The sequence below is a fragment of the Peromyscus maniculatus genome, chromosome 10, assembly GCF_049852395.1.
Source record: "Peromyscus maniculatus bairdii isolate BWxNUB_F1_BW_parent chromosome 10, HU_Pman_BW_mat_3.1, whole genome shotgun sequence".
NCBI classification, from domain to species: Eukaryota; Metazoa; Chordata; class Mammalia; order Rodentia; family Cricetidae; genus Peromyscus; species Peromyscus maniculatus.
This window is the reverse complement of record NC_134861.1, coordinates 11,855,562-11,879,158: the sequence shown is the minus strand read 5'-3', so window position 1 is coordinate 11,879,158 and position 23,597 is coordinate 11,855,562. Positions and strand designations below refer to the sequence as shown.

General features: G+C 46.8%; 1 protein-coding gene across 4 annotated transcripts in view; it reads left to right on the top strand.

The window, feature by feature from the left end:
• Tns3 (tensin 3) overlaps positions 1-23,597 on the top strand; it is a 244,712-nt gene that overhangs the window by 108,048 nt on the left and 113,067 nt on the right. For all 4 annotated transcript variants that reach the window (XM_076545949.1, XM_076545948.1, XM_076545950.1 and 1 more), the window contains 6 exons: positions 8,185-8,237; positions 10,508-10,679; positions 12,340-12,390; positions 14,842-14,964; positions 18,849-18,913; positions 21,790-21,873. In XM_076545949.1, the coding sequence (XP_076402064.1) occupies positions 10,530-10,679; positions 12,340-12,390; positions 14,842-14,964; positions 18,849-18,913; positions 21,790-21,873 (473 nt within the window). In that variant the 5' untranslated portion in view covers positions 8,185-8,237; positions 10,508-10,529. The remainder of the gene's footprint in view (positions 1-8,184; positions 8,238-10,507; positions 10,680-12,339; positions 12,391-14,841; positions 14,965-18,848; positions 18,914-21,789; positions 21,874-23,597) is intronic.

Sequence of the window (23,597 nt, the reverse complement as noted above, 5' to 3'; positions counted from 1 at the left end):
TTCACCTGCGAAAGATGCTTTGCTGGAAGTGTGCACAGTCATTAACTAGAACACATCATCATTAACTGCCCTGTGCGGGTTGTGTGCTGTGGGTGAGCTGCTTCCCAGTGGATCCCCCATCAGTTGAGTGTACCCTTCCAAGACTCCTTTGAAGGCCCTGCGGTCACTCCTCGGCCTTCCCCTCCCAGGAGGGTGCCTGCCCACTGAGACTTTTTTGAGAGTCCCTCTCTTTTTCCGGGGCACTGATACATTCCTAGAGAAATCCTTACTAGAGACAGCAGTCATGGATTTATGTATACACACTACCCTCCTCTTCCTACAAGGGATGTGCTCATCTCTCCCAAGGTCTGCACCAAATGTGAGACATCTGAATCTGGACTCCTTCTTCCTGGGAACGGAGCCATGGTTTGACCTTGCAGAAAAAGCCACCTTAGTCACTGAGGTCGTTCCACTCTGCCATGCCAGTTGAGATGGCCACTCTCTGGCCTTGTGTGTGGGGTACGGCAGGGTGAATGGGCATTCACTTCAGATGTTGTGCATTACAGGATGCTGCATTACAGGTGTTAAATGTCAGGGACAACACTGCAGGGCACCACGGTGTAGCCTGGGGCAATGGCCGGTGCACTGGGTGGTCAGTCTGGGAACAGCTGTTTTCCCCACCAGGCTCTGTGTGGATCCCTAACCTAAAGTGAGGTTTGATTAGGCATTGCCTTGGGATGGTGATCACAGTGTGGCCAGAGGGGCTTTCTTTGGGGGTACAGGGGCCCATGTAGAGCCTGCATCCTTGAAGGTGGGACTGGTGGTTTATCCTATAGCAGGATGTCTTTGCTTTCCTGCCATCTGGCTTGTGTTCCCCTGTCCTGCCTGACACATATGTAGCATGCACAGATCCTGTGATGTGTCCACACAGAATCTCATGACCCTCAGGGTCACTGTCCTCTCTTGAGAGAGAGAGGTACCTGGGTCTACAGTTATGGCTGGGAAGCTGCTGTTGCTGCATCTGCTTCAGATGATACGAAATTGTAGCAGGAACCTTAAATGTTCTTATTAATAAAATCAAACCCGAGGCGAGTTATTGGGGTGAATACTGGAAGGTCAGAGAGACAGAACAAGCTACAGCTATCTCACCTCACCAGTTCCTCAGCTGATCTTGTCTCCTCAGACTGGAAGCTTCTGTGTCCTCATCCAGAATGAATCCCAGCTGAACTGTGCTGCTTCATAGCCTGAAAGCTTAACCAGCCGAATGCTTAACCAGCCAAATGCCTCTAGTTTCTGGTCCTCACGCCTTATATACCTTTCTGCTTTCTACCATCACTCCCTAGGATTAAAGGCTTGCTTCCTGGGATTAAAGGCGTGAGTCACCATGCCTGGCTGTTTCCTATGTGGCCTTGAACTCACAGAGATCCAGAGGGATTTCTGTCTCTGGAATGCTAGGATTAAAGGCGTGTGCTATCACTGCCTAACTAGTGGCTTTTCTGTTCTCTGACCCCAGATAAGTTTATTAAGGTACACAATATTTTGGGGAACACAATACCACCACATTTCCTCTCTTTTTGTCTAAAATTTAAAGAAAGCTTATAACTAACATAAGAAAAACTATCCAATAAGTATATACAATATATACAGCCAAAAATTACATTAATGATGTCTAGTCCATTAACATTGGACAGATTCAGATAAAAACTCCATTATATATATTAACAATGTCCAGTCCAGTAACATCTGATAAACTCAGACCAAAAAATTTTCATTACTTATCTTATTTACAACAAGTAGTTCCTCTTTAAAAGTAGGTTCCATAATTTCCTTTTTTATCTTATCATATCCAAGAAATATCACCTTTAACAGAAGAAATCAGTTTGAATTACTTTAAAAAGTTACTTATTCTTAAAGTGTGTGTGTGTGTGTGTGTGTGTGTGTGTGTGTGTTGTACACACGTGTGTGCATGGGTGTTTATGTGTCACTATGTATAGAGGCCAGAAGAGGACATTGGATCCCTTGGACCTAGAGTTGCAGGCAGTTTCAGGCTGCCTGATGTCACTACTGAATTTAGGTCCTGGGAGAGCAGTAAGCACATTTGACTGCTGAGCTGTCTCTCCAGCCCCCTAAAACAAATTACAAGTGCTCAAATTAAATTCTTTATCACATTCTTCTTTGTATCTTATTTGTGGGTGTCTGGGCTAGCCTGGCCCCCACGTGCTTTCTCAGCAGCTGTTATTTTATAAGAAGATAGTGGTGGACCACAGTGGTTGGGCTGGGATGAGCCCTGGAGCTGGGCTGGGGAGAATGCGGTAAAGGACGGAGCAGCCGGAGCAGGGTGGCCTTGGCAAGGCTGCCTGGCACAGGTTTGACCTTCACTGTGGATCCTGTCTTACCTCCCTCACTCTTCCTTCTCTCTGCACCTGTGAATGGTGATGACTGGGCTAAGTACCTGCCAGACAGGTGAGAGACTCTGCCCAACTGGAGTTACCACCTGAGGCAGGAAGCCTTGTGCACGCCTCTTGTGGGAGATCTGGTCATTGCCATGGTCAGTCTTCCCCATGAAGTTTCTGGGGACCGAGTAGCAGCCAGAGCAAGACCTTACCACGCATGTCTTCAGGACAGGGGTATCCCAGGGTTGTGACCGCGGCTTCCCTGTGTGGTTCTAGGTATAGAAACTTCACATGCTGATGTGGAGCATGAGGCTGGTGGTATCTTTGAAAAGGTTTTGGTTTGGGCTCTAGGAGCTGCTGAATACTGAACACGGCTTGCAGGCAACCAGGCCTGGGCTGGGTTTCCAGCAGGATGCAAGTAGGCAGCATACACAGGACTGGAGCTTGGGTATCCGAGTGCATTGACTCTCTGTGACCGCAGATGGTGGTTCAGAAGTATGTTAGGACTAGATTAGAATTGGATGGGGGCCCAGCTGAGCCTCTCCTTCCTGCCTCATTCCCTCAGATAGACGTGATGGAAGATGTTCCTTTGTGTGTTGTGGTGAGTCCCCAATGGGAGGGACCTTGTGTGGCACTTCAAGTGGTTGGACATTTTATGAAATTATGAAATCTATGTAGTTAAACTCAGGTTGGGCTTGGGGGCGTGGAGATGGTGTAATAAATAGTCTCTTCCTGTTGGCATCATCCTCTGAAATTATATAGTTGTCAATTAAAAAAAATTGTCTGTAGCTGTAATGTGCAAGATTTCAGATTGTGAGCAATTACTGTATCATGGGATCAATGTGTGTGGCACCATGCTGAATCCATACGTGCTGGAATAGGACTGTCTGCCTCAGACGTCTTCCTCACTCTGGTATGAATGGGCCCTGGGTCCTCATGGACACCCTCACATCTAGAGATCCATCATCCTTTCTTCCAGCCTCCTTGTACTAGGGAGGGTGAAGCTCACCACACATGTCATGTGGATACTAGTTCTGTTTTATTTTTTTTGTGGGGTGGTGGTGGTGGTAATGGTGAGGAGTGGTCTCAGTAATAGTTCCTCTTGGCCTGTAACTCATTCTGTATCCCAGGCTGACCTCAACAGATCCTGCCTCAGCCTCACCAGGGCTAGGATTCCAGGCCTGCCTACCATGCCTGGCTCCAGTGCCCACATCTAACAGTCACACATTCTCCACGTGGGTGTAAACTTAAAATGAAGGTCAGTGGGAAAACTAAGTGGTTTGGCCAGTGAACCTTATTGTGCTTTTTGATAAAGGACAAGGCTGTGTGGTATGACTCATGGTAAAATGATAAGTACAGTTTAAATTCTGAAAACTATAGGATACTTAAAGACCTTGGGTGTGGGGTGTTTTAGTCTGCTTTTGTTGCTAGGTATAACCGAATATCACAGCTTAGGTAATTTATATAGAACAAACACTTGCTTACTTCTTGAATTTCAGTCTAAAAATACTTATTTTTATTTTATGTGTACATGTTTTGCTTGCGTGTATGTGTGTGTACACTGTGTGCATGTCTGGTGACCACAGAGGCCGTCAGCTCTCCTGGAACAGGAGTTACAGGTTGTGGCTGCCATGTGGGTGCTGGAATTAAGGCCAGGTCCTCTGCAAGAGCAGCAAGCACTCTTAACCACTGAATCATCTCTCTGTCCCTGGAATGAACATTTATTTAGTTCATGGTTCTAGTAAGGGACTACTTTGGAAAGGTCCTTTTGAGATTCCACCTCAAACTTGGATTGCGGAGTTCACAGTGTCAAGTACCAACCACTACTCTGTGGGACTGACAGGCCTTCTTGCTGGTAGGGTCTCTGCAGTCTCTCAGTGGCAGAGGGTGTCACACGGTAAGAGGAACACACCCCGAGGCAGCAGTAAAGGGATTTTTATGGGAGGACCCCTGGAGACTGATCCGTTAGCCTTTTAGTCCATGAATATCTTAGTCATAAATGAAGACAGAGTAATGATCTCTCCTGACCAGACTTAAGCAAGGATTAATCTCAGCCTGAGTCTTAGTGAGGACAAGCCATATTCAGACCATAGCTTTGGTTCTAGCATGGTGCACCCAAGTGAGCAAATGGCCCTGGGGTGTTGGTATGGTCAGGTAGAGACCAGGACAGTTTTATCCATCATCAATGAGCAACATAGGTCAAACCATGACATTTTCCACTCAGAGGTCTGTTGAAATCTTGATAGATGGAACATTTTTTCTTTTTGTTATAGTTTGCAAAGAGCCCTTCCTGGTTATAGTAAGCAGAAGCCTGTCTTGAGGTGCCGTAATTTTAGTCTTACACACATAGGGTTTATGTGTTGTTTTTTTCTCTGCCTTCTTGGAGAGCTCACTTTCTGTTTGGCCCCATGACTGCTGCATCACAAAAGAAGCAGTGAGAAATCCAGCCTGTGTTTTAACAAGATTCCTGGTCTCTTGGTTAGCAATTGAGGCTAATGGCTCCATGTGGATGGATTGAACAGAGTCCTCAATCCTGCCCTTGTTACAGAAGAAACTGGTGCTTAGGGCAGTGGCGGAGTCCAGGCTTACAGCATCTCCAGAGCCAAAGTCTTAGTGCCAAGCCTTCATTCATGTATTTATTCTGCAGTTATAAAGTGATGCCCCCACATGTGGGGTCACGAGTCCTTCAGCAGAGTGGTGACATCCTCCAGCAGGGTGATGATGCCTTCCAGTTGAGTGGTGGTTACAGTCACCACATTACCTGGAACTATGACAAGACCCTGTCCCAATGTCAGTGATTTTGATTACCCACTGAGATTGATGTGGAGTCCAAAGGGAGACACAGTGATTTCTGCAAACCTCCTGTGGGGGTGGAATTAGGCCTATGAGAGGGTAAGGATGGTGGGATGGTCCTGGGCAGCAGGTCCAGGCCATGTGGCTAGACCACACCTATAGGGAAGGTGCAGGGCTCCCCTGAGGCCTCCATAGCCTTTTGGCCAGATTTGCCTGTGAGCAACTGCAGTTTGGTAGGGTCCTTGCTCCAGGTCCAAGAGCCTCAGATCCACCTTTTGTGGTTCCTGACATCATCTCATTTGGAACAAAAGACAGGGAGCAGCTCTTTGGGTGGTGGGGAGAGGCCTAGATGTCACCCTGGAGACTGGCAGTGTCTCCAAAATGACTACAGACATGGTGGCTTTCTCCTTTCCTATTCAGGTATCATATGAGTTCTTGGCAGAAAATGGAACAAGACAAAAACAAATAAACAAACAAAAAACCCACAAACCTACAGAACTATAAGAGGGAAATGGAGCAGAACTGTGTCCCAGAAAGAAACTGCTTCTCTTCCAGCGTATATTCAGCAACCAGTCTGCATCAGCATGGATGTGGGTGTCTGTTGTGTGACTGATTCATGTCTCCATGATCCTGATTTGAATGACTGAACTTGAGCCCCACCCCCAATGGTGGGAAAGCGATGAGCCCCTCCACCCTGGGATGCTTGGAAACTGATGAGCATTCAGTGGAAACTGTATTGATTTGAACTTGGATCTCTTTCTGGACTTGTGCTATATGGTATATCTCTAAAGTGTACCGTGGTAGCCACCTCTGCTCTGGTTAGCTGTGTGGTCACAACAGGACATGGGGACCTCTTTGGTGTTGCTGCCAAGTTATTCTCCAGGTTAGATGTGTTAATTAAAAGTTATTAATTGTGTGTGTGTGTGTGTGTGTGTGTGTGTGTGTGTGTGTGTGTGTGTCTGTCTGTCTGTCTGTCTGTCTGTCTGTCTGTCTGTAGGCCATGCCTGTGCAGGTGCCACAGAGGCCAGAAGAGGGCTGTGGAGTCACTGGAGCTGGAGGTAGAGTTGTGAGCTGCCCAGTGCAGGTGCTGGGAACTATAGGTCTTCTGGAAGCTTAGGAGGCTCTCTAAACTGCTCAGCTATCTTTCCAGTCCTTAAACTCAGTTTTGTTTTATGGTATTTCCACTTCGGGTGGGTTTCTCGGGGACCTGCTCCATTGTTAATGAGGTGAGGTCCAGAGCTTGGACAGGACCCATTGGTCATCATCTACCTAGGATGTGTTTCTACTGTAGAGCATCCATGGCACCTACACAACTGTACAGTCACAACTCTTTGCCGTTTGCCCTTTGTAGTTTTGTAAACACTGTCTACATGTCCTGTGCCACTCACTCTGGGTCGATTGTTTTAGGATCCCTCTTGAGAACTGATGGGTCCTAAATACTTGTCATATCCACTCACAGCATCCTCAAATCAGAACCCAGTTGACATATCAGCAGCACTTGTACAAAAATCTTCTTAGAAGTTTCTGTTTCTTGTATTCTAATAAATACAAATTCTGTTCTGAGATCATCTAGTCTGAGTCCCGAGTTCAATTCCCGCCTTCTGAGGGACATCAGGCTCTTCCTGGAGTCTTTCACAGATTCGAGGGTACAAGAGTGGATTGGGAGGACAAGAAGGGAGGTTCTGGAGGCCGAAGGACTCCCTGGGCTGGATGTGTACAGTAAAGACTGTGGTTACTTGGGGCTAGACAGAGTTCCAAGCTATGATATGGAGCATGCCAGTGACCCCTAAGGGCCTGGGGGTAGGGTGGGGCCCTGGCCCTGTCATCTGAAGGAGAGGAGCAGCCTCCACTATCCTAGGGAGAAGGTGCTATGGAGTACAGCCACTTGAATGTTCTGGATACCTTGATGTCCAACATAGGGTGTGGATTCTGGCCTCTGCTCCGGAGGCAAGGGTTTCCTATTTTGGGTTTCTGGTTTCCTGAAGGCTTTGAATTGGGATGATTTTGGGAAAACAGCTTTCTTGATCTGTTTGTACCATTTATTTTCTATCCCTACAATCACACTGAGTGTGTGTGTTGGGGAATCCAGATATAAATTAGAATTAAGGATGTATCAAGTTTCTGATTGTTTGTGGGGTGGAAGTTCACAAGGCTGTGCCCCAAACAGGCTCTCTGCCTCTTAGTACAATGTCACCTCGTGTCACCAAATAATGGGGCAGGGAGAGTACTTGGCAATGCCATGGAGTGCCATGGAGGAGGATGCCTAGGCATGTATGTGACCCAGGTGTGTAACACAACCCTTATATGCCCACTGTGAACTGGGATTAGAACCTGAGGATTTTTTCTCCTCTTGGTGTGTGTTTAGATTTATCACTACTGAGAGTTGCTGCACACATTTGTGATGAGCAGCCATGGTGGACATTGATGGGGTGAGGTTCTTCTATACCACAAGAAAGCTGTCTACATGTCCTGTGCCACTCACTCTGGGTTGATTGTTTTAGGATCCCTCTTGAGAACTGATGGGTCCTAAATACTTGTCATATCCACTCACAGTGTCCTCACATCAGGACCCAGTTGACAAATCAGCAGCACTTGTACAAAATCTTCTTAGAAGTTTCTGTTTCTTGTATTCTAATAAATACAAATTCTGTCCTGAGATCATCTTGTCTGAGTCCCGAGTTCAGTTCCCGCCTTCTGTATGTGCTGAGTTTGTGGCCGCCCAGTCCTGGAGAGGGGGTGGTCTCACCATCCCCTGCCTGATGGCCTTCCATAGAATTGTGACATTGGGCAACCCCAAATCCTCTGATACGCTACACACCTTCCTGGGTGATAAGGGAGGTGGGAGTGACAATGTTTGCTTACCATTGATGATTAAGCTGTGGGACAGCTGTCTTTTTTCCTCCTGGTAATGGTGGTGGTGGCAAGGCTGGGTAGTTGGTCTAAGTGCCATATGGGCTGGTATGTAAGGAAATTAATCTCAAAAGGATTCGTGTTTTGATATTTGTTTTGATATTTGCAGGCTCCTGATAGTTCCACCCCACCTGCTGCTCTCCGCTGTGACAAGCCTTCAAGGTGAGTGTTCCTCTGGGAAAAAAGGTCATTCCTACGCCCCTGGCCACAATTTGGGGGTGGTTACCAGAGAGGAGACTAGGACATTCTATTATTACTTATTCTGTAATCATGTTTTTTGGAGGCATGTGAGGGATTAGACCCACAGCCTGGTTCATGCTAGGCAAGTGCTCTACCACGGAGCACCCAGCCCGCCCCCTAACTACTGTTTTTAAGAATGAATCATCAAAGGTAAAACATCTCATTTGTCACCATTTCTGATTTTATATTGTGGAAACATCTTGTCTTTTGGTAGAAAGTGATATTGACATCTGGTTGTATGACGTCAGTAGTGAGGAATGGGTAGGCACACCTCAGGGAACAGCCACTTGCTGTCAGGGGCCAGGAGAGGTGGCCTTCAGCCCAGTCAGCTGCAGAACCTTTGGAAAGCACCTCTTTATGGTCTGAGATAGCTGTAAGAGGTCACATTACTATCATTATTATTACTGTTACTACTGTTAATGTTCTTAGTGTTTAATTTGGGTCATTTAAAAAAATAATTGAAACTTTTATGACCATGTTTGATGAATAAAATGGAAGAGAAAAAAAAATCTTTGAAAGTGCTTAAACAAGTCAACTGTGAAAAACAAATTATGGTATTGAATACTTGGTGTTGTTTCTACTTTAGGAATGATAATGGCATTATAGATGATTTGATAAAATCTTACAGAAATCTATACTATAAAGGTTTTCTTGGTTGTCTGCCTGCCATCCATCCATCCATCCATCCATCCATCCATCCATCCATCCATCCATCCATCCATCTATCTGAGACAAGGTCTCACCTGGTAGCCCTAGCTGGCCTGAAAGTCAGTCCTATATAAACTGGGCTAGTTAAGAACTCACAAAGTATCACTTGAAATTATTTTATTATAACCATCAATAGCTGATTAAAAAGAACCAAATATTTCCAGTAAAAAAAAAAAAAAAAAAAAAAAAAAAAAGAACTCACAAAGATCTGCTTGCCTTTGCTTCCAAAGTGCTGGGATTAAAGATGCATGCCATCGTGCCTGGCACTATTGGTATTTATTTGTTTGCTTGTTTGCTTTTTCGAGACAAGGTTTCTCTGTGTAGCTTTGGAGCCTGTCCTGGATCTCGCTCTGAAGACCAGGGTGGCCTCAAACTCACAGAGATCCACCTACCTGCCTCTGCCTCCCAAGTGCTGGGATTAAAGGCCTGTGCCACCACTGCTCGGCCACTATTGGGTTTTTTAAAGACGACTTGCTTCAGAGTAGTTGCAAGAGTAGAGGACTGTAGAGCAGAAGCTGGCGAGTGTTGGGTGGAGATTACAGGGTGCTGGTGATTGTGAAGGGGTGAATAGGGACAAAACTGACTGAGGGCAGGTGATTCGAAGGATGGATGGATGCATGAGGTGTGCTGAACCATTTTTATGATTTTGATTTTTTTTCCTCCCTCAAAGCCAAGAGAAATACATACAGTAAAAGTAAGAAAAATAAACCCAGGCAAGCAGCCTGGGAGTGGCGGCAGCATACTCTGCTCTGATTTCACTTAGTGTTTCCTCTTGGGGTTGGCCCTCTGACCTGTCTCTTGGATCGCTTTTGCATCCTGGTCTTGAGAGTGGGTCCCTGCATCCTGTTCGCATGGGGCTTTCTCCAAAGCGCCTGTAGGGGGAAGGCCTCCTTCATGGCAGAAGAGTCGCTCTCATCATGTCCTAGCTTACCCACTTTCTAACGTGGGGTCTAGCTTCATCTCTTGGCTTCTGGCACAGTCCCTCCCCCTCCCCACAATTTGTCCAGTCTCTTTCACTAGCCTCTTCCCCGGGAGTAGCATGTAGACAGGGTGGCTGCTGGCTTCTGTAGTCGTCTGTGGTGTCTGCTTCCACCATCCTTTTTTTGTCTGAGGTGTGCTTCCTCCGGCTGCCTCATGCTGACCCTGAAACCTTGGTGTCAGGGTTGTGCGCCTTCTCCAAGAGCAAATCTGGGCACACGGCAGAGCCTGGTGTGCCTCCCGGTGTACCCACACGCTTTCTGCCCGTGCCCCTGCACTCTTCTCCAAGCTTCTCCTCTGCATATTCCCAGTAGTTAGGGCCTTGCATCGGCTCAGTCTTGACCTGCCATAGATCTGTGTACCCTAGTGCGTGGGGGACAGTGCAGATGGACTGTAATGAGACTCTCGGGAAGCTGCTGCTCCCATCTCTGTCCTGAAAATCCTAGGCGGAGTGTTCATCCCTTTTCCTGTTACCCTTTTACTGACTGCCTCCTCCTCTCTTGCAGGCCCCTGGTCCTGAGTCCAGCCATGGAGGACAGCCATGAACTGGACCTTACATATGTCACGGAGAGGATCATCGCAGTGTCCTTCCCTGCCAGTTGCTCAGAGGAGTCCTATTTGCACAGCCTTCAGGAAGTCACACGCATGCTCAAGTCTAAGCATGGAGACAACTACCTGGTGAGTGGGCAGGACAGCCACAGCGTGGCAGAGGGGCTCGAGGCAGGGGTCCTGGGGAGGGAGCATGTGAGGGCCAGGTATGTGTATGTGCCTTGCTAACAAAGGGGGATGGTCTTGGGGTCTGGACCCCAACTCAAGAGTCTAGGAAGTAGGAGTTGGCCATGTGCTCTGCCCATCCACTGTAAGCTTTGCTCTTATTGGTCATGCCATGGGCTGTGACAGTTGACTGTAGGGGTGGCTGCTGCCCCTGTCCAGCACGGATCACGGCTTCTGGCTCCTAGGATAGTAGGCATTCCCAGTCAGCTATCGATGGCTAATGACAGGTGGTATCCCTGGTGTCAGGAAGCAGCCCTGTCCCCTCCTGCTTTCCAGTACATTGGACAGGCAAGAGGGTGGGTGCCCAAGAGACAAGAGCGGTCATGGGGGCAAGTATAGGCAGCCTGATTTCACAACATGTGTGCTATGAGGGGGACCGTATTTGAGGAGAAGTAGAGAGTGGCTTTGCACACGCCTCTCTGATTGGCTCTGTTCTCTTCCAGGGCTACCAGCCCCACAGAGCCTCTTTCTGCTGCTGTAATCACTGCTTAGATTACATCGACAGCTTCTAGCACCTTCTCTCATGCTGCCGCCTTATCTCAGGAGAGCTAATCTTACAAAGCCAACAAGGAGGTTATTGTCACCCTCAGCAGCCTTCTCCCACGGCTAGACTCAGGGCTAGGCTCAGTGGGGACGAGCCGTGGTTTCCAGGATAGTCTCTTCATGAACTGCCTGTGACCTCTTCCAGCACTTGGACTCCCTGAAGTCCGGCCTGGTTGTGGGCAGGAGAGTAGCATCCTAGCCCCCAAGATGGCTGCACCTTTCATGAGTCCCCTCCAGAGCTGCCTCTGCCTTCACAGTGTAACCTCTTCGGGACCAGGGCTCCTCTAGTAGGAAGCTGGGCCCACACCAATCCCTTTCTTCCCACACTTCCCAAGGAGACGGCTTGAGGGCATTCCAAACCCAGAAACCTTTTAGGGAAGGCAGTTACAGTGATGTAGCTGGCCAGGCCCCAGTGTCCTGTGCCCTTCAAGGAAGAGGAGTTGAGTGCAGATGATTCAAGCAGGACGTGAGTGGGGCTGAGACTGAGTGGGCCCAGGAGGTCACTGGGGCTGAATTAAGGAGGAGCCATGTGTCCTGTGTTGGCCTTGATTCCAGAAAGCTGTGGTTTGTTAGTGGCAAGCTTCCAGCTCAGGCTTTTCCATACCTGGCTCCTCTACTGAGAAACCACTACTGCCTGCCCCAAGAGTGCCCCTTGTGCTGGGCAGGACCAGGAAGAGCTACTACAGATCTGTGTGCACAGACATTGTGTTTTAGAATGTTTGCAGATTTTTTTTTTTTTTAAAAAAAAAAGCAAAACAAACAAGAAGGAAGAGTTTACCTTGCTCATCTTAGCTAACAAAAATGCTCATTTTGGTTAACAAAAGGAAAATGTTGGATTTACAGAAGTTCGAGTGCCGTCCAAATCTTGCTTTGTTTCTGTCCTGTGACCACACACACATCTGTGCAATTCAATTTCTTTTTGGTCCTTGACCCTCAGAGGCAACTGTTTAAATGCAGTTGTGTGTTTTCCTTTCTCTCGGGGAACCATGCTTTGTCTACAATTATTTGTTTCCCTTTGTAGGTATTAAACCTTTCAGAGAGGAGATACGACCTTACAAAGCTTAATCCAAAGGTATGGAATTTATTTCTTCAGAGTTTGACTTAGTAATAATGTAAGTGATGCAGGTTTTGTTTGTATAAACGTAGTTCTCACCGGCTTTGTGGAATATAGCTTGGTATCAAGGAATATTAACTACTATTTATATCCTTTGGTTACTTTTAAAATTAAAAATAATAGGTCCACAGGAAGTGAGGTCCTGTATACCTTCCACTTTGGCTCCATCAGTGGCAGCAACTTGTAATACTTATACAGGCCCAGCATCCCTCATCTGACAATCTGAAGTCCTAGCTACTCGATCGCTAAACCTTGGCCTGGAGCAATGGCTCAGTGGTTAAGAGCACTCAGGGCTCTTGCAGGGGATCTGAATTTGATCCTTAGCACCCACTGCAGCAGCTCACTGCTCCTGCAACTCCAGCGCCAGGGTGATCAGATGCCTCTGCCGGATGCAGGCACTGCACTTATGGGTACATATGTCGTCCCCCCCCCCCCCCGCCCACACAAAAAATAAAATAACTCTATTTTTTAAAGGCAAAACTTTGTTGCATGTCAACATAACACCATGGAAGGAAAATTCCATACCCTGCACACTACTATTGAAAATATTATATAAGGTTGCCTCAAGGTGCTGTACATATAGTGCATATGAAGCAAATGGATTTGTTTTGTGTTCAGGTATGTGTCTGTCTCTTAAGATACATATAGGGGCAGATATCCCAGAATTTGAAACAGACAAAACCCCAACCATATCTGGCCCAATGTGATTTGGAGAAGGGATACTTATTTATAAAACATCTGTATGTATCATCTGTATGTATCCTCCCTGGAGCCCGCAGCCTTCATTCACAACTCACTAGTTTGCATACGCATGTGCCTGCGTGTAGTTCTCTGCCACTTTAGCATGTGTGTAGATTTGTGTGGCCATCACAACCAAGGTGCGAGAACCTTTCCATTGATGTGAAGATGTCTCTTCTGAGACCTCTCTCTTTTTTAAAAAAAGATTTATTTATTTATTATGTATACAGTGTTCTGTCTGCATGTATGCCTGCAGGCCAGAAGAGGGCACTAGATCTCATTATGGATGATTGTGAGCCACCATGTGGTTGCTGGGAATTGAATGCAGGACCTCTAGAAGAGCAGCCAGTGAGTGCTCTTAACCACTGAGCTATCTCTCCAGCCCCTGAGACCTCTTAATAGTCACAAATATCCGCTTCATCTATGGTTATTCTTAGTAGCAAAACTTAGAGATAAAATCAGGACTGTGTGACTATGTTTGCATATATATTCTGTATGTTGAAATGCTTTGCAACCATTAGAATAGAACAATATAGGCTGAACATCCCATAACCTGGAATAAAAATACTCAGAAATTCAAAACTTTTGGAGTACTGTCATGTTCAAAAAGTTCAGGTTTTGTTGTATTTACCATTTTGGTTTTCCAGACTATCGATGCCCAGCTGGTAAAGTCTATCAAATACTCAGAATCTGAAAAAAACTCTAAGCTAATTCTGGCCCCAGACCTACTAGTAAAGAGTACAGTATGGAATTTTTATGTGTCTCAGTTTTGCTGGGTGCACAGGAAAGGGGTCCAGAGCTTCATGGAACTACCATGCTGGCTGCCTTTGCTGTGGTCCAACCTATTGAACTCCTTTCTATTACTTTCATCCACGAAAGGGCTCTACTCATCCCATCCCCTAAAAATAGAAAATGGGAAGAGAAGCAACATCTCCATATGGCCTTCCCACGTGCGTGGCCAGAGGCAGGGCTTCTTGCTTGGGGCTTTGGCCCTTCTCAGTAATTTTCTATGTTCATGTGCCAAAATAGAAGCAAAACTTGAAGGAGCCTCCTCACTTCTGGAGGACTCTGTGTTCCTGAAGTGTGGCCTGCATGGCATGGGAAACATTGGGTTCATAGAGGACCCTGTGTCTCCAAAGTGTGGTCTGCATGGCACGGGAAACATTGGGTTCACAGAGGACCCAGTGTCCCTGAAGTGTGGTCTGCATGGCACAGGAAACATTGGGTTCACAGAGGACCCTGTGTCTCCGAAGTGTGGTCTGCATGGCATGGGAAACATGGGGTTCACTATATTTGCCAGACTCCTTTTTAGCTTGAGAGGACAATATTTGACAGAAGTGTGAGCCACAGGCTGCTGTTTTAGATCTTGGAGGTTCTTGGATCCCTCTACAGTCAACTTTGAACAATTAATGCCTCTGAAAGTCCTCTGTAGAACTGTCACCCAGCTACAAAGGAGCAGACCAGTGCCTAGGTGACGGGTGGTCTGTGGGCGATGTGGTGGCCATTATTTTCTTTCCTGTAAAGGAACCTGGCCAGATGCTCATCAGCTTTCAGAAGAGGCCTACACAACATCCCCCCTGACCCCCAAGTAGATTATGTCACTATGAGATTACCATAGAAAGGTCTAAGAAGTAGAAACTGAGGCAGCTTTCTCCTCTCTCTCTCTTGCAGATCATGGATGTGGGCTGGCCTGAGCTGCATGCACCACCTCTTGACAGGATGTGTACCATATGTAAAGCCCAGGAGTCCTGGCTGAACAGTGACCCCCAGCATGTGGTCGTCATCCACTGCAGGGTGAGTGTTCCTGCTCCCACATACTCTGGAGGTCCAGCTGGACTTCTAGCATTTAAGGAGCCACATGGGTTAAGATCGGTGCTGGTCACAGGCACCAGCTGATTTTCTTGGAAACTACTGTGGTTCCAAGGTGATGGTCATCTGGTGTGACATGCTCCATGTAGGTATGCATTTTAGATTTCCTTTTCATCATAAAATAAAATAAAAAGAATCCCCAGGCCCACAGTTTGGCTTAGAATAAATTCATAGGTCTGAGGTTTCTGGTATCACTAGACTTTTTAAAACCCCCTTCTAGCCATTCCATTCTACTTGTTCACTCTGAATATTAATAAAATTGAAATGGATTGTAATATGACTGGAAACATATGGGTCACCGAAGATGAAAACATCATCTAGCTATTCCACTTCTCCTTCCTTAAGCGAGTCTGGCCTCTCTTTGTGTGGGTGTCCAGTCTGTGGACTTGTGATGATTCCTTTTCGTTACCCGCTATAGGGCACGCATTGCTTTAAACCACTTTCAAAATACCCAGAAAATGTGCCACGAGACATAAGCTTTTAATTTGAAATTGTGATTGCTGATGCCATCCAGAGTTCACCATCATCGTGGCTGCAGGGCTGAAATCCGCTGGCTTCGCACAATGAGTGTTTCCTTTCACACATGCCCGGAGTGACTAATAGACAGACATGTCTCAGCTAGGGCAGGGGCAGAGTAGAGCTGAGCTGTGGTAGCCATTCTCCTGTTTGTTCTGTGTTCAACATATGCGCAAGCCAACTTGAAAGAGGCCATGCTGCTGGAGGGAGGGAGTGTTTTTCTTCCACATTTTACCCCTTGTTTGAAAGTCTGTGCTGAGGAAGATTCCCAGGAGATGTTGGTTGGGGTGCGCCTAGGATTTTTGTTAAGATTGAAATAGAGCTGGAAATCCAAAAGGCTGCTGCCTATACTATGGCCACGAGTACATCCCACCTACCATGCATTTTCCTACAGTCTGGGAGCTAAGAGCTGGTCTGAAGGTGAAAATTCTTACAGTGTTTACACCTGGAGTCTGACAGGAATGAAGACACACTTACTTCCCTCCCTCAGCTGCTCACACTCACTGCACGATGGAGAGCTCGCACCTACACCGTGCCCACGAAGCCTAGATATACATCCAAGTATCACATCGGGATGCTTGGCTGGCCTTTTACCATGAGTTTGGCCGTGTCCCTCATCTTCAGTTTTTGGGGAGAGTTTTAGCCTTGTCATTTCTTTACATGTTTGGTGCAGTCTCCCTGAAGCTGGGCTTTCTCATGGGAGAGTTGGTACTCACTGGATCCCCTTACCGTGCTCAGATGTTCTGTTCGGGCAGGTTGTGTGCTTTGGGGGACTTGACCCATTTCACCTGGATGGCCCTGCCCTTGTGCATGGCAGCCTTTCCGAGTCTCTGCCCGCTGCGCTGTTGACGCTGCTGTTTTGTTTCTGTCCTCAGTTTTTGAATCTCTCTCCTTTTAATCTTAGCCAAAGGTTGGCTTATTTTATTTTACCTTCAAAACAAAGCAGTCAGTTTGTTGATCTTTCCTGTTTTCTGGATCTCTGTTTTATTCTGCTCTACTTTTTTTCTGTTTTCTTTCTTATATTAGCTTTGAGTAGTTTGGCCTTTGTCTAGTTATTTGAAGTCTACATTTGAGGTTCTTCAATATGAGATCTTTCCTCTCTTTTTAGATGTGGACAGTTATTGCTATAAACTCCCCTCTTAATACTGCTTTTGTTATATCCAATAAATTTTAGTGTGTCTTTCCCATTTTATTTGTCTCAATATGTTTATTTATTTTATGTGTTATGGATATTTTGCCCAAATGTATATCTGTGCACCACATGTGTGCCTGGTGCCAGGGGAGACCAGAGAAGGGTATCTGATCCCCTGGAACTGATTTTATAGATGATTATAAGCCAACATGTAGCTGCTGGGCATTGAACCCTGGTCCTCTGGAAGAGTAGCCAGTGCTCAGTCACTGAGCCATGTCTCTAGCCCATGTCTCAATATATTTTTAAACATTCCTTTTAACTTCTTGTTTGACTGAGTTGCTGTTCTGTAACATGTTGTTTAACTTCCACGTATTTGAGAATTTTGTAAGGCCACCTACGCCTCCCTCCCTGCCATTCTGGTTTATACTTTCATACCACGGTGGTCAGAGAGGATATTTGATAAGATTTCAGGCCTGACTCTCTTGGGACTTGCTTTGTAGCTTCATGCGTGAACTATCCTTGGGACTGTTCCTTGTGACCTTGAAGCACGTTCTCCTGCTGCTGGTGGTGGTGGGATGTTCTGTCCATGTGTGTAATAGGTTCATGTGATCCGAAAGGTACTTTGGGTCTGAATTCCTTAGTTATTTCTTGCCTAGATGATCTGTCTGCTAGTGAAGTGAGCTGTCAAGGTCCTCACTATTGCTGGAATGCTTCCCCCCACCCCCCACCTCACCTCTCCTCTGCACCCGTGACTAGTGCCACCAAATGATGGGTAGTACCCGCAGTAAAGGCCATCATGTGTGGGTCTGGTTTTGACTGAGCTGGTGTTTCCTTCTAAGTGATTTCTGTTGTTGAAACAAATGCCATTTAATGCAAGAAGTACATTCGTAGAGCATTAGTAGCTTTACAGTTAACAATGCCAAGAACCAGGATCTCACTGCCAAGAATTTGCCAAGTATCTGCATTGGTATCTCCCAGCATGCCCAGCTTCATATGATAGTTGATTTATAACAACTTTGTTCATTTACTTGTTTTTTAAGAATAGAGCTGGTGGCTGGGGATGTAGCTCAGCTGTAAAGTGCCACCTTGTGTGTATAAGGTCTGATCTCTAGAACTGACTTAAAAAAAAAAAAAGAAGAAGAAAAGAAAAGAGTTAGGAGCTACAAATTAATGACCTGCCAGTTGGGTTTTATGTGATTTGAGATCAGGGTTTGGCAAATGTTTCTCAAGAGATAGGTAGTGTTTTAGGCTCTGCATGCCATGTGGTCCTGCCTAGTTCTTCAAGCCTGCTCCTGTAGGGTGGGTGGGGGCTGCTGACACAGAATAGCCAGGTTCCAGGCAGACAATGAGGGTATTCAAGTTTCATGTGATTTTTCACATGTCTCACAAACGGTTTTGATTTTTCTTTTCTTACCTTTGCAATGCTTGGAAATATGTGATCATAAAATTTAGCTCATAGATTGTAGGAAAAGAGTTGGTGGACAAAACAGAACTGGTTTTGGGGTTGCCATTTGCAGACCCCTGTCAAAATAGTGTGTCCTGAAGCTTCAGCTCAGCCTGTGGCTCTGAGTGGGGGTGCTTTGCCGTGGAGCTTCTTCCTCTGCTGCTGGTGACGTTGCCTGTGAATGTGGTTATGTCTAGAAGGATTTCCATAGCACCTGCCTGGGATGTGGATTCCCTGTGTATAAGGGGTCCCCCCTGTTGTGTAAAGTACGGTGTTGGGCGCTGGTGTGGGATGCTACCAGCTCACCGTATTCAGAAGCCACTTAGAGCTATATACACATACACAGCCCTGTCACTGTCAGCCCCTGGGCAGGCGTTCATTCCTGTTTCACCTGGGTAATTAAGTCATGCTAATTGCTGCAGTTCCTGGCACCGGTTCACCTAACCTAATTGGGAGGTGGTGAATGACTGGCTGCCGCCATGTGGATATGCCCTCTGGGGACGTCTACAGACACCCAGCGAGCACCTGCTCTTGTGAAGGGCCCCTGTGTGAAGATTCCCCGCTGAGGAGGCCCTGCTGTGTTCGGTGCCAGGCGCTCCAGTATTAGGGGAGGCTTGTTCCGTCATTCTGCTCGTGATTGAGCCCTCTCCCATCACATGATGTCTCTGTGTGGGATTCTATAGAAAGAGCATTGATTCCTCTGTGGTCTCCTTGCAGGGTGGTAAAGGACGCATCGGACTGGTCATATCGTCCTACATGCACTTCACCAATGTCTCAGCCAGGTAGGATGGAGGCGGGGGCTCCTTTCAACGGGGGGTTGGAAGTTGGGTTTGCATATGTAGGCAGTGGTCTTCTTGGGAACCAGCCTCATCTTACCTCTGTCTCTTAGTCCCAGAGTGTTCTGTGCCTGAACTCAGCTTCTGGCAAGGCTGAAAAAGACATGTTCCTATTTGGCATGTTCTGTGTGATGGATGCCATTGCGGGCACTATGAAGGTGATAAAACTGAGCCCAGTCATTCTCTAATGAAAAATGGCAGGCTGATGTCACCATGGATCACTTCACACCCTGTACATCGTGATATTGACAAGTATAATTTTTTTAAACATATTTTGGGAAGTCCACTGTGTGTCTTCCTCTAAGATAATAGGACCTTGGTCTTAGTGCAGCTATTGAGGCACTGGACAGTCAGGGTGTTTCCTGTCTTCTGAGGCACAGGCCTCCATTAAGGCTAAAACTTCAGTTTAGAAAAGTTCATGGTTGGGTAGGAGTGTGGCTTAATGTAATTCACTTACCTAGCAGATGCAAAAGGAACCTCAGATTCCTCCCCAGCACTGCACACGGAAAGGAAATACCATTCTTGGTGGCTTGTGCATTTATTTGCCCACTCCTGGCCGTCTCAATAGCTGTGTTGTGTGCTCAGGCCATTCCATCCTGAGGAAATAGATGCCTTCTCATCATCCCACTTCTGAACCTTCTCCTCTGCAGTGTGAAGGAGCAAAATTGGACTTTTGGAATGTTTTCTCTGGAAACACATTGAGAGGCTGGCGCTTGCCAAGGAGGAAACCCTACCCCAGGGTGAAAAGCAGAACCCTGTGGGTTTGAATAAGCATCATGTGTGTGCCAGACACATCCAGATTCCCGGTCACATTGGCCCCTCAGTTATGTGAAAGGAATTTGGTCAGAGACCACACTTTGCCCACTTGTTTCTTAATACAGACCACCCGAGTGAGTACTGTTTAGAGAAGTTTCCCCAACTGTAGAGACCGCTGCATCTGGGGAACCAGCCTTGCTTCCCTAAAGCAAACCCTCAGAGCTGTACAACTCTGCTCTCTCTCCCTGTGTCATTGGTACATCACATGCAAATGTCAGGAAGCATGCATGGGTCTCTCTGGGCCTTGGCATCCTGTCCTTATCTGAACCACAGGAACTCTAGTTGAATCTCCTTGTGCTGTGGCCGTTCTGCATGTCTCTACCTGTAGAGTGCTTTGCATAGCATCACACTGGGGTCCAAGCAGCCACCGATGCTGCCGGTCAGCAGGGGTCACGGTATTGAGTGTTTTCCAGTTAAGCGGGTGGCCATCACTGTGCTTTTTATCTCTTGCTCTTCTAAGTTAATCCTACCTCCTGAGCATCTGCCCTGATAACAGCTCTAGCGGCGGTGAGTCTCTGCCATCCTGGGTTGTGGTTATTACACATTTACTGTGTTTTCCTACCCAGGTTGCTTTCCCTTTTCTTTAGAACCCAGGTTGTTCCCTGAGCTGCTGTTCTTACACATGCGCCTGATCCCCCTCACCCCTTAGGTTATATGTTAGACGCCCCTGGGGACACACCTGATTTAAGTTTTTTACAAGCCACAAGTAACACACAACAGAGACTGCAAGTCACACACGGAGAGCATTCTTGCTCCCAGCACCCTGAAGAGTTTAGAAGATGAAGGAAGTTAAAACTAAGCATTCTGGGACTTCTAAACACCAACACTAGCTAGGGTGTTTTCTCGAAGTTTAATCGAATGAATGGATTCCAGAAAAGAGAATGCTTAAAAGTCAAAAGACGGGATATGAAACTATGTCTTTCAGCTTGAAAGATACATCCATTTGCTATTTGACGTGCTCTGGGCTCAGATGGACCCTTCCATCTGTGACAGCCTCACTGGCCAAGCTCTGTGTTGTGTTGAAACAAATACACGCAGTGAGTTAAGCATTCACTCACACTGAACTTGACTTAGAGTATTTTCCTTCGTCCTCCTTATCTCTGCATGTGTTTTGAGAATGTCACGTTCAGTATTCCTTAATGTGTCATTTTTCTGGAGGGTACATACACATTTTCCATGGAAAACTCATATGCCTACCTGATGTTTTGTTTTTTTGAGACAAGGTCTTAACTTTGCAGCCCTGGCTGACCTGGAACTTACTATGTGGACCAGGCTGGGCTTGAACTCATAGATGTCTGCCTGCCTCTGCCTCCTGAGTGCTAGGATTAAAGGCATGTGCCACCATGCCTGGCTGCCTATCTGATTTTTAAGGATGCCTGTGATTTAAATAAGTCTTATTTCATGGCTTAAGTCGGGTCAATAACCCTAGAATGCCCCACAGTGAAGTTTCCAGAAGGTTCTGTAAATTCTAATGTGAACATTGAGGGTGGGGTTGAAGGTCCGTTAGGCTGTTGCAAAGTAGATTCACTTTCTGTGGAGTTACTTTAGAAATACCCAATGAAGCTGACGCCCCCACACACCTTCTCAGCCATCAATCTTGCCCTGTCCTCAGCCTCCAAGTCCTTTTGTGAAGCTCCTTACCAAGTCTTATGTATTATTCTTCTAAGACTTCACAGCGTAGACACTACACTACGTGTACACGCTAAGCTTCTTCCTCGCATCCCCAGGGTCCTGAGGCTGCGGCCTTCAGCCAGTTCCTCTCCTGTGAGCCAGTGGAACATCAAAGTATCACACCCTTAGTTAAGGAAGTTCTGAGAGCAGTTTGGTATGGCTCCTGCTTTGAGCTGAGTGCACTCCTGCACAAAAATCTTGGGCTGGGCGGTGTGTGGGCCGGTGTCACTGATAGACATGGGATGTGCATTCTGGCCATTTGTCCTTGAGGGGCTTCGATACCACTGACCTAACATATTTATTCATTCTCCCCACCCCCACCTCTGCTTCCCCAGTGCTGACCAGGCCCTGGACAGGTTTGCAATGAAGAAGTTTTATGATGACAAGGTCTCAGCTTTAATGGAGCCCTCCCAGAAGAGGTATGTATATGTATCTGTCTGTGGGCCAGAGGTCCTCTGACCTCTTCTCTGCATTGCCTTTGGGTCCTGCCTGAGAATGTGAGGGAGGGGTTTGATGCTTCCCAGGGCAAGGATGTGAGTCATCCTATATGTCTAGTGAAAACTGTGTCTGTTGAAGTCTGTGGGCCACTCCAGAGAGGAAGACTCAGGGCCACCTCTCATTTCAGCTCTGAGGACCATCATCTCCTTCAAAGCATGAGCTTTAATTTCCATGATCATGTTGACCTCACTTTTGTCTGCTAGAACAGGGGTCAGTAAACTTGATGGAGGAGCTGATAGGTAGATGTTTACGGTTGTGTGGTTTTGCACTCACCAGTGTTCCAACACAAACCAGCCGTATCCAGTATGGAAACGAGTAACTGTGATTATGTTGTAATAAAACTTTATTGACACAAATGGGGGTTTCAGATCATCACAGGCTGACTTCTACTCTACAGTATCAGCTCCTTGACGCCAGAGAGAATCTCTCTTGATGTTTCCTACCAGCCTGTCCTAGCTGCAACATGTCGTAGCCCATGGAAGTATTGACATGCAGCTGTCAGGGAGCAGGATGCTCTCTTTTAAGGCACTCACATAGCTTCACTGCAGTTCTCTCTTAAACTAAACACCAGAATTTGTCCAAAAATTGCAGAAGCAGCTGCAAAATGGCTCCCATTTTGGAGTCAGGATTTAGCTGTAGCCTTAAGCCTTTGTATGTGCGTTTTGATCCTTCCCATCTGCTTTCTCTAGTGTAACCGCAGACTGGGCCAGCAGACATAGTGACTCTAGTGGTCTGGGTCAGCTCAGACAGTTCTAGGTTTGGAAGAATGTGGGATACCTTGTGGGACCTTGGGTTGGAGCCAGGGCTATGTTCTGTTTTGAGCAACAGGCCCCACAGGGAAGCCGCTTTTGCAAACTTCACCATATCCTGATGGTTCTACTTAAACAGCCCCTGTTTCACCGGGCGGTGATGGCACACGCCTTTAATCCCAACACTCGGGAGGCAGAGCCAGGTGGATCTCTGTGAGTTCGAGGCCAGCCTGGGCTACAAAGCGAGATCCAGGACAGGCTCCAAAACTACACAGAGAAACCCTGTCTTGAAAAAACAAAACAAAAAAACAAAAAACAACAACAAAAACAGCCCCTGTTTCAGTTTTGAAACCAGGAAGTATTTATTTTTCCACTAAGCCATTTCCAGAATGGCCAAATTCCTAAGATTTGCGCCGAGGGTGAGGTGCAAACAAGATGCAGCTCCCACAGATGCCTGGACCCAGCAGGCAAGCGTGGCTGCCGGGATTGTCTACTTAGAGAATCAGTAGCGTCTAACGATGTTGGAGTGTGGAGCAGAAACAGGGAAGACATCTCATTTTTAAAACACTCACAGCTTTCACATGTCCTTCTTGGCTTATATTTTATAGTGAGAGCAAGGTTCAGTGTTGCATTCCAAGCTCCTGCTCTGCTCTGGAGGTTAGGGCTGCCTACTTCTGTCTCTTTTCTTGACACCTTTCCTGGTGCCTTATATTAGAGGACACTAACCAAGTCATTACTGAGTGCTCCAGCAACTGAATGCATGTTTCAGTAAACCTCAGGAAACATCGGAGAGCGGAAGAATGTGTGTGACTGTTCTCATGGGGCTGTGCACCTCACTGGTGTCTGAATGCCTGTGGACAGGGGCTGCTGTTCTGCAGGTTATGTTAGGACCAAAG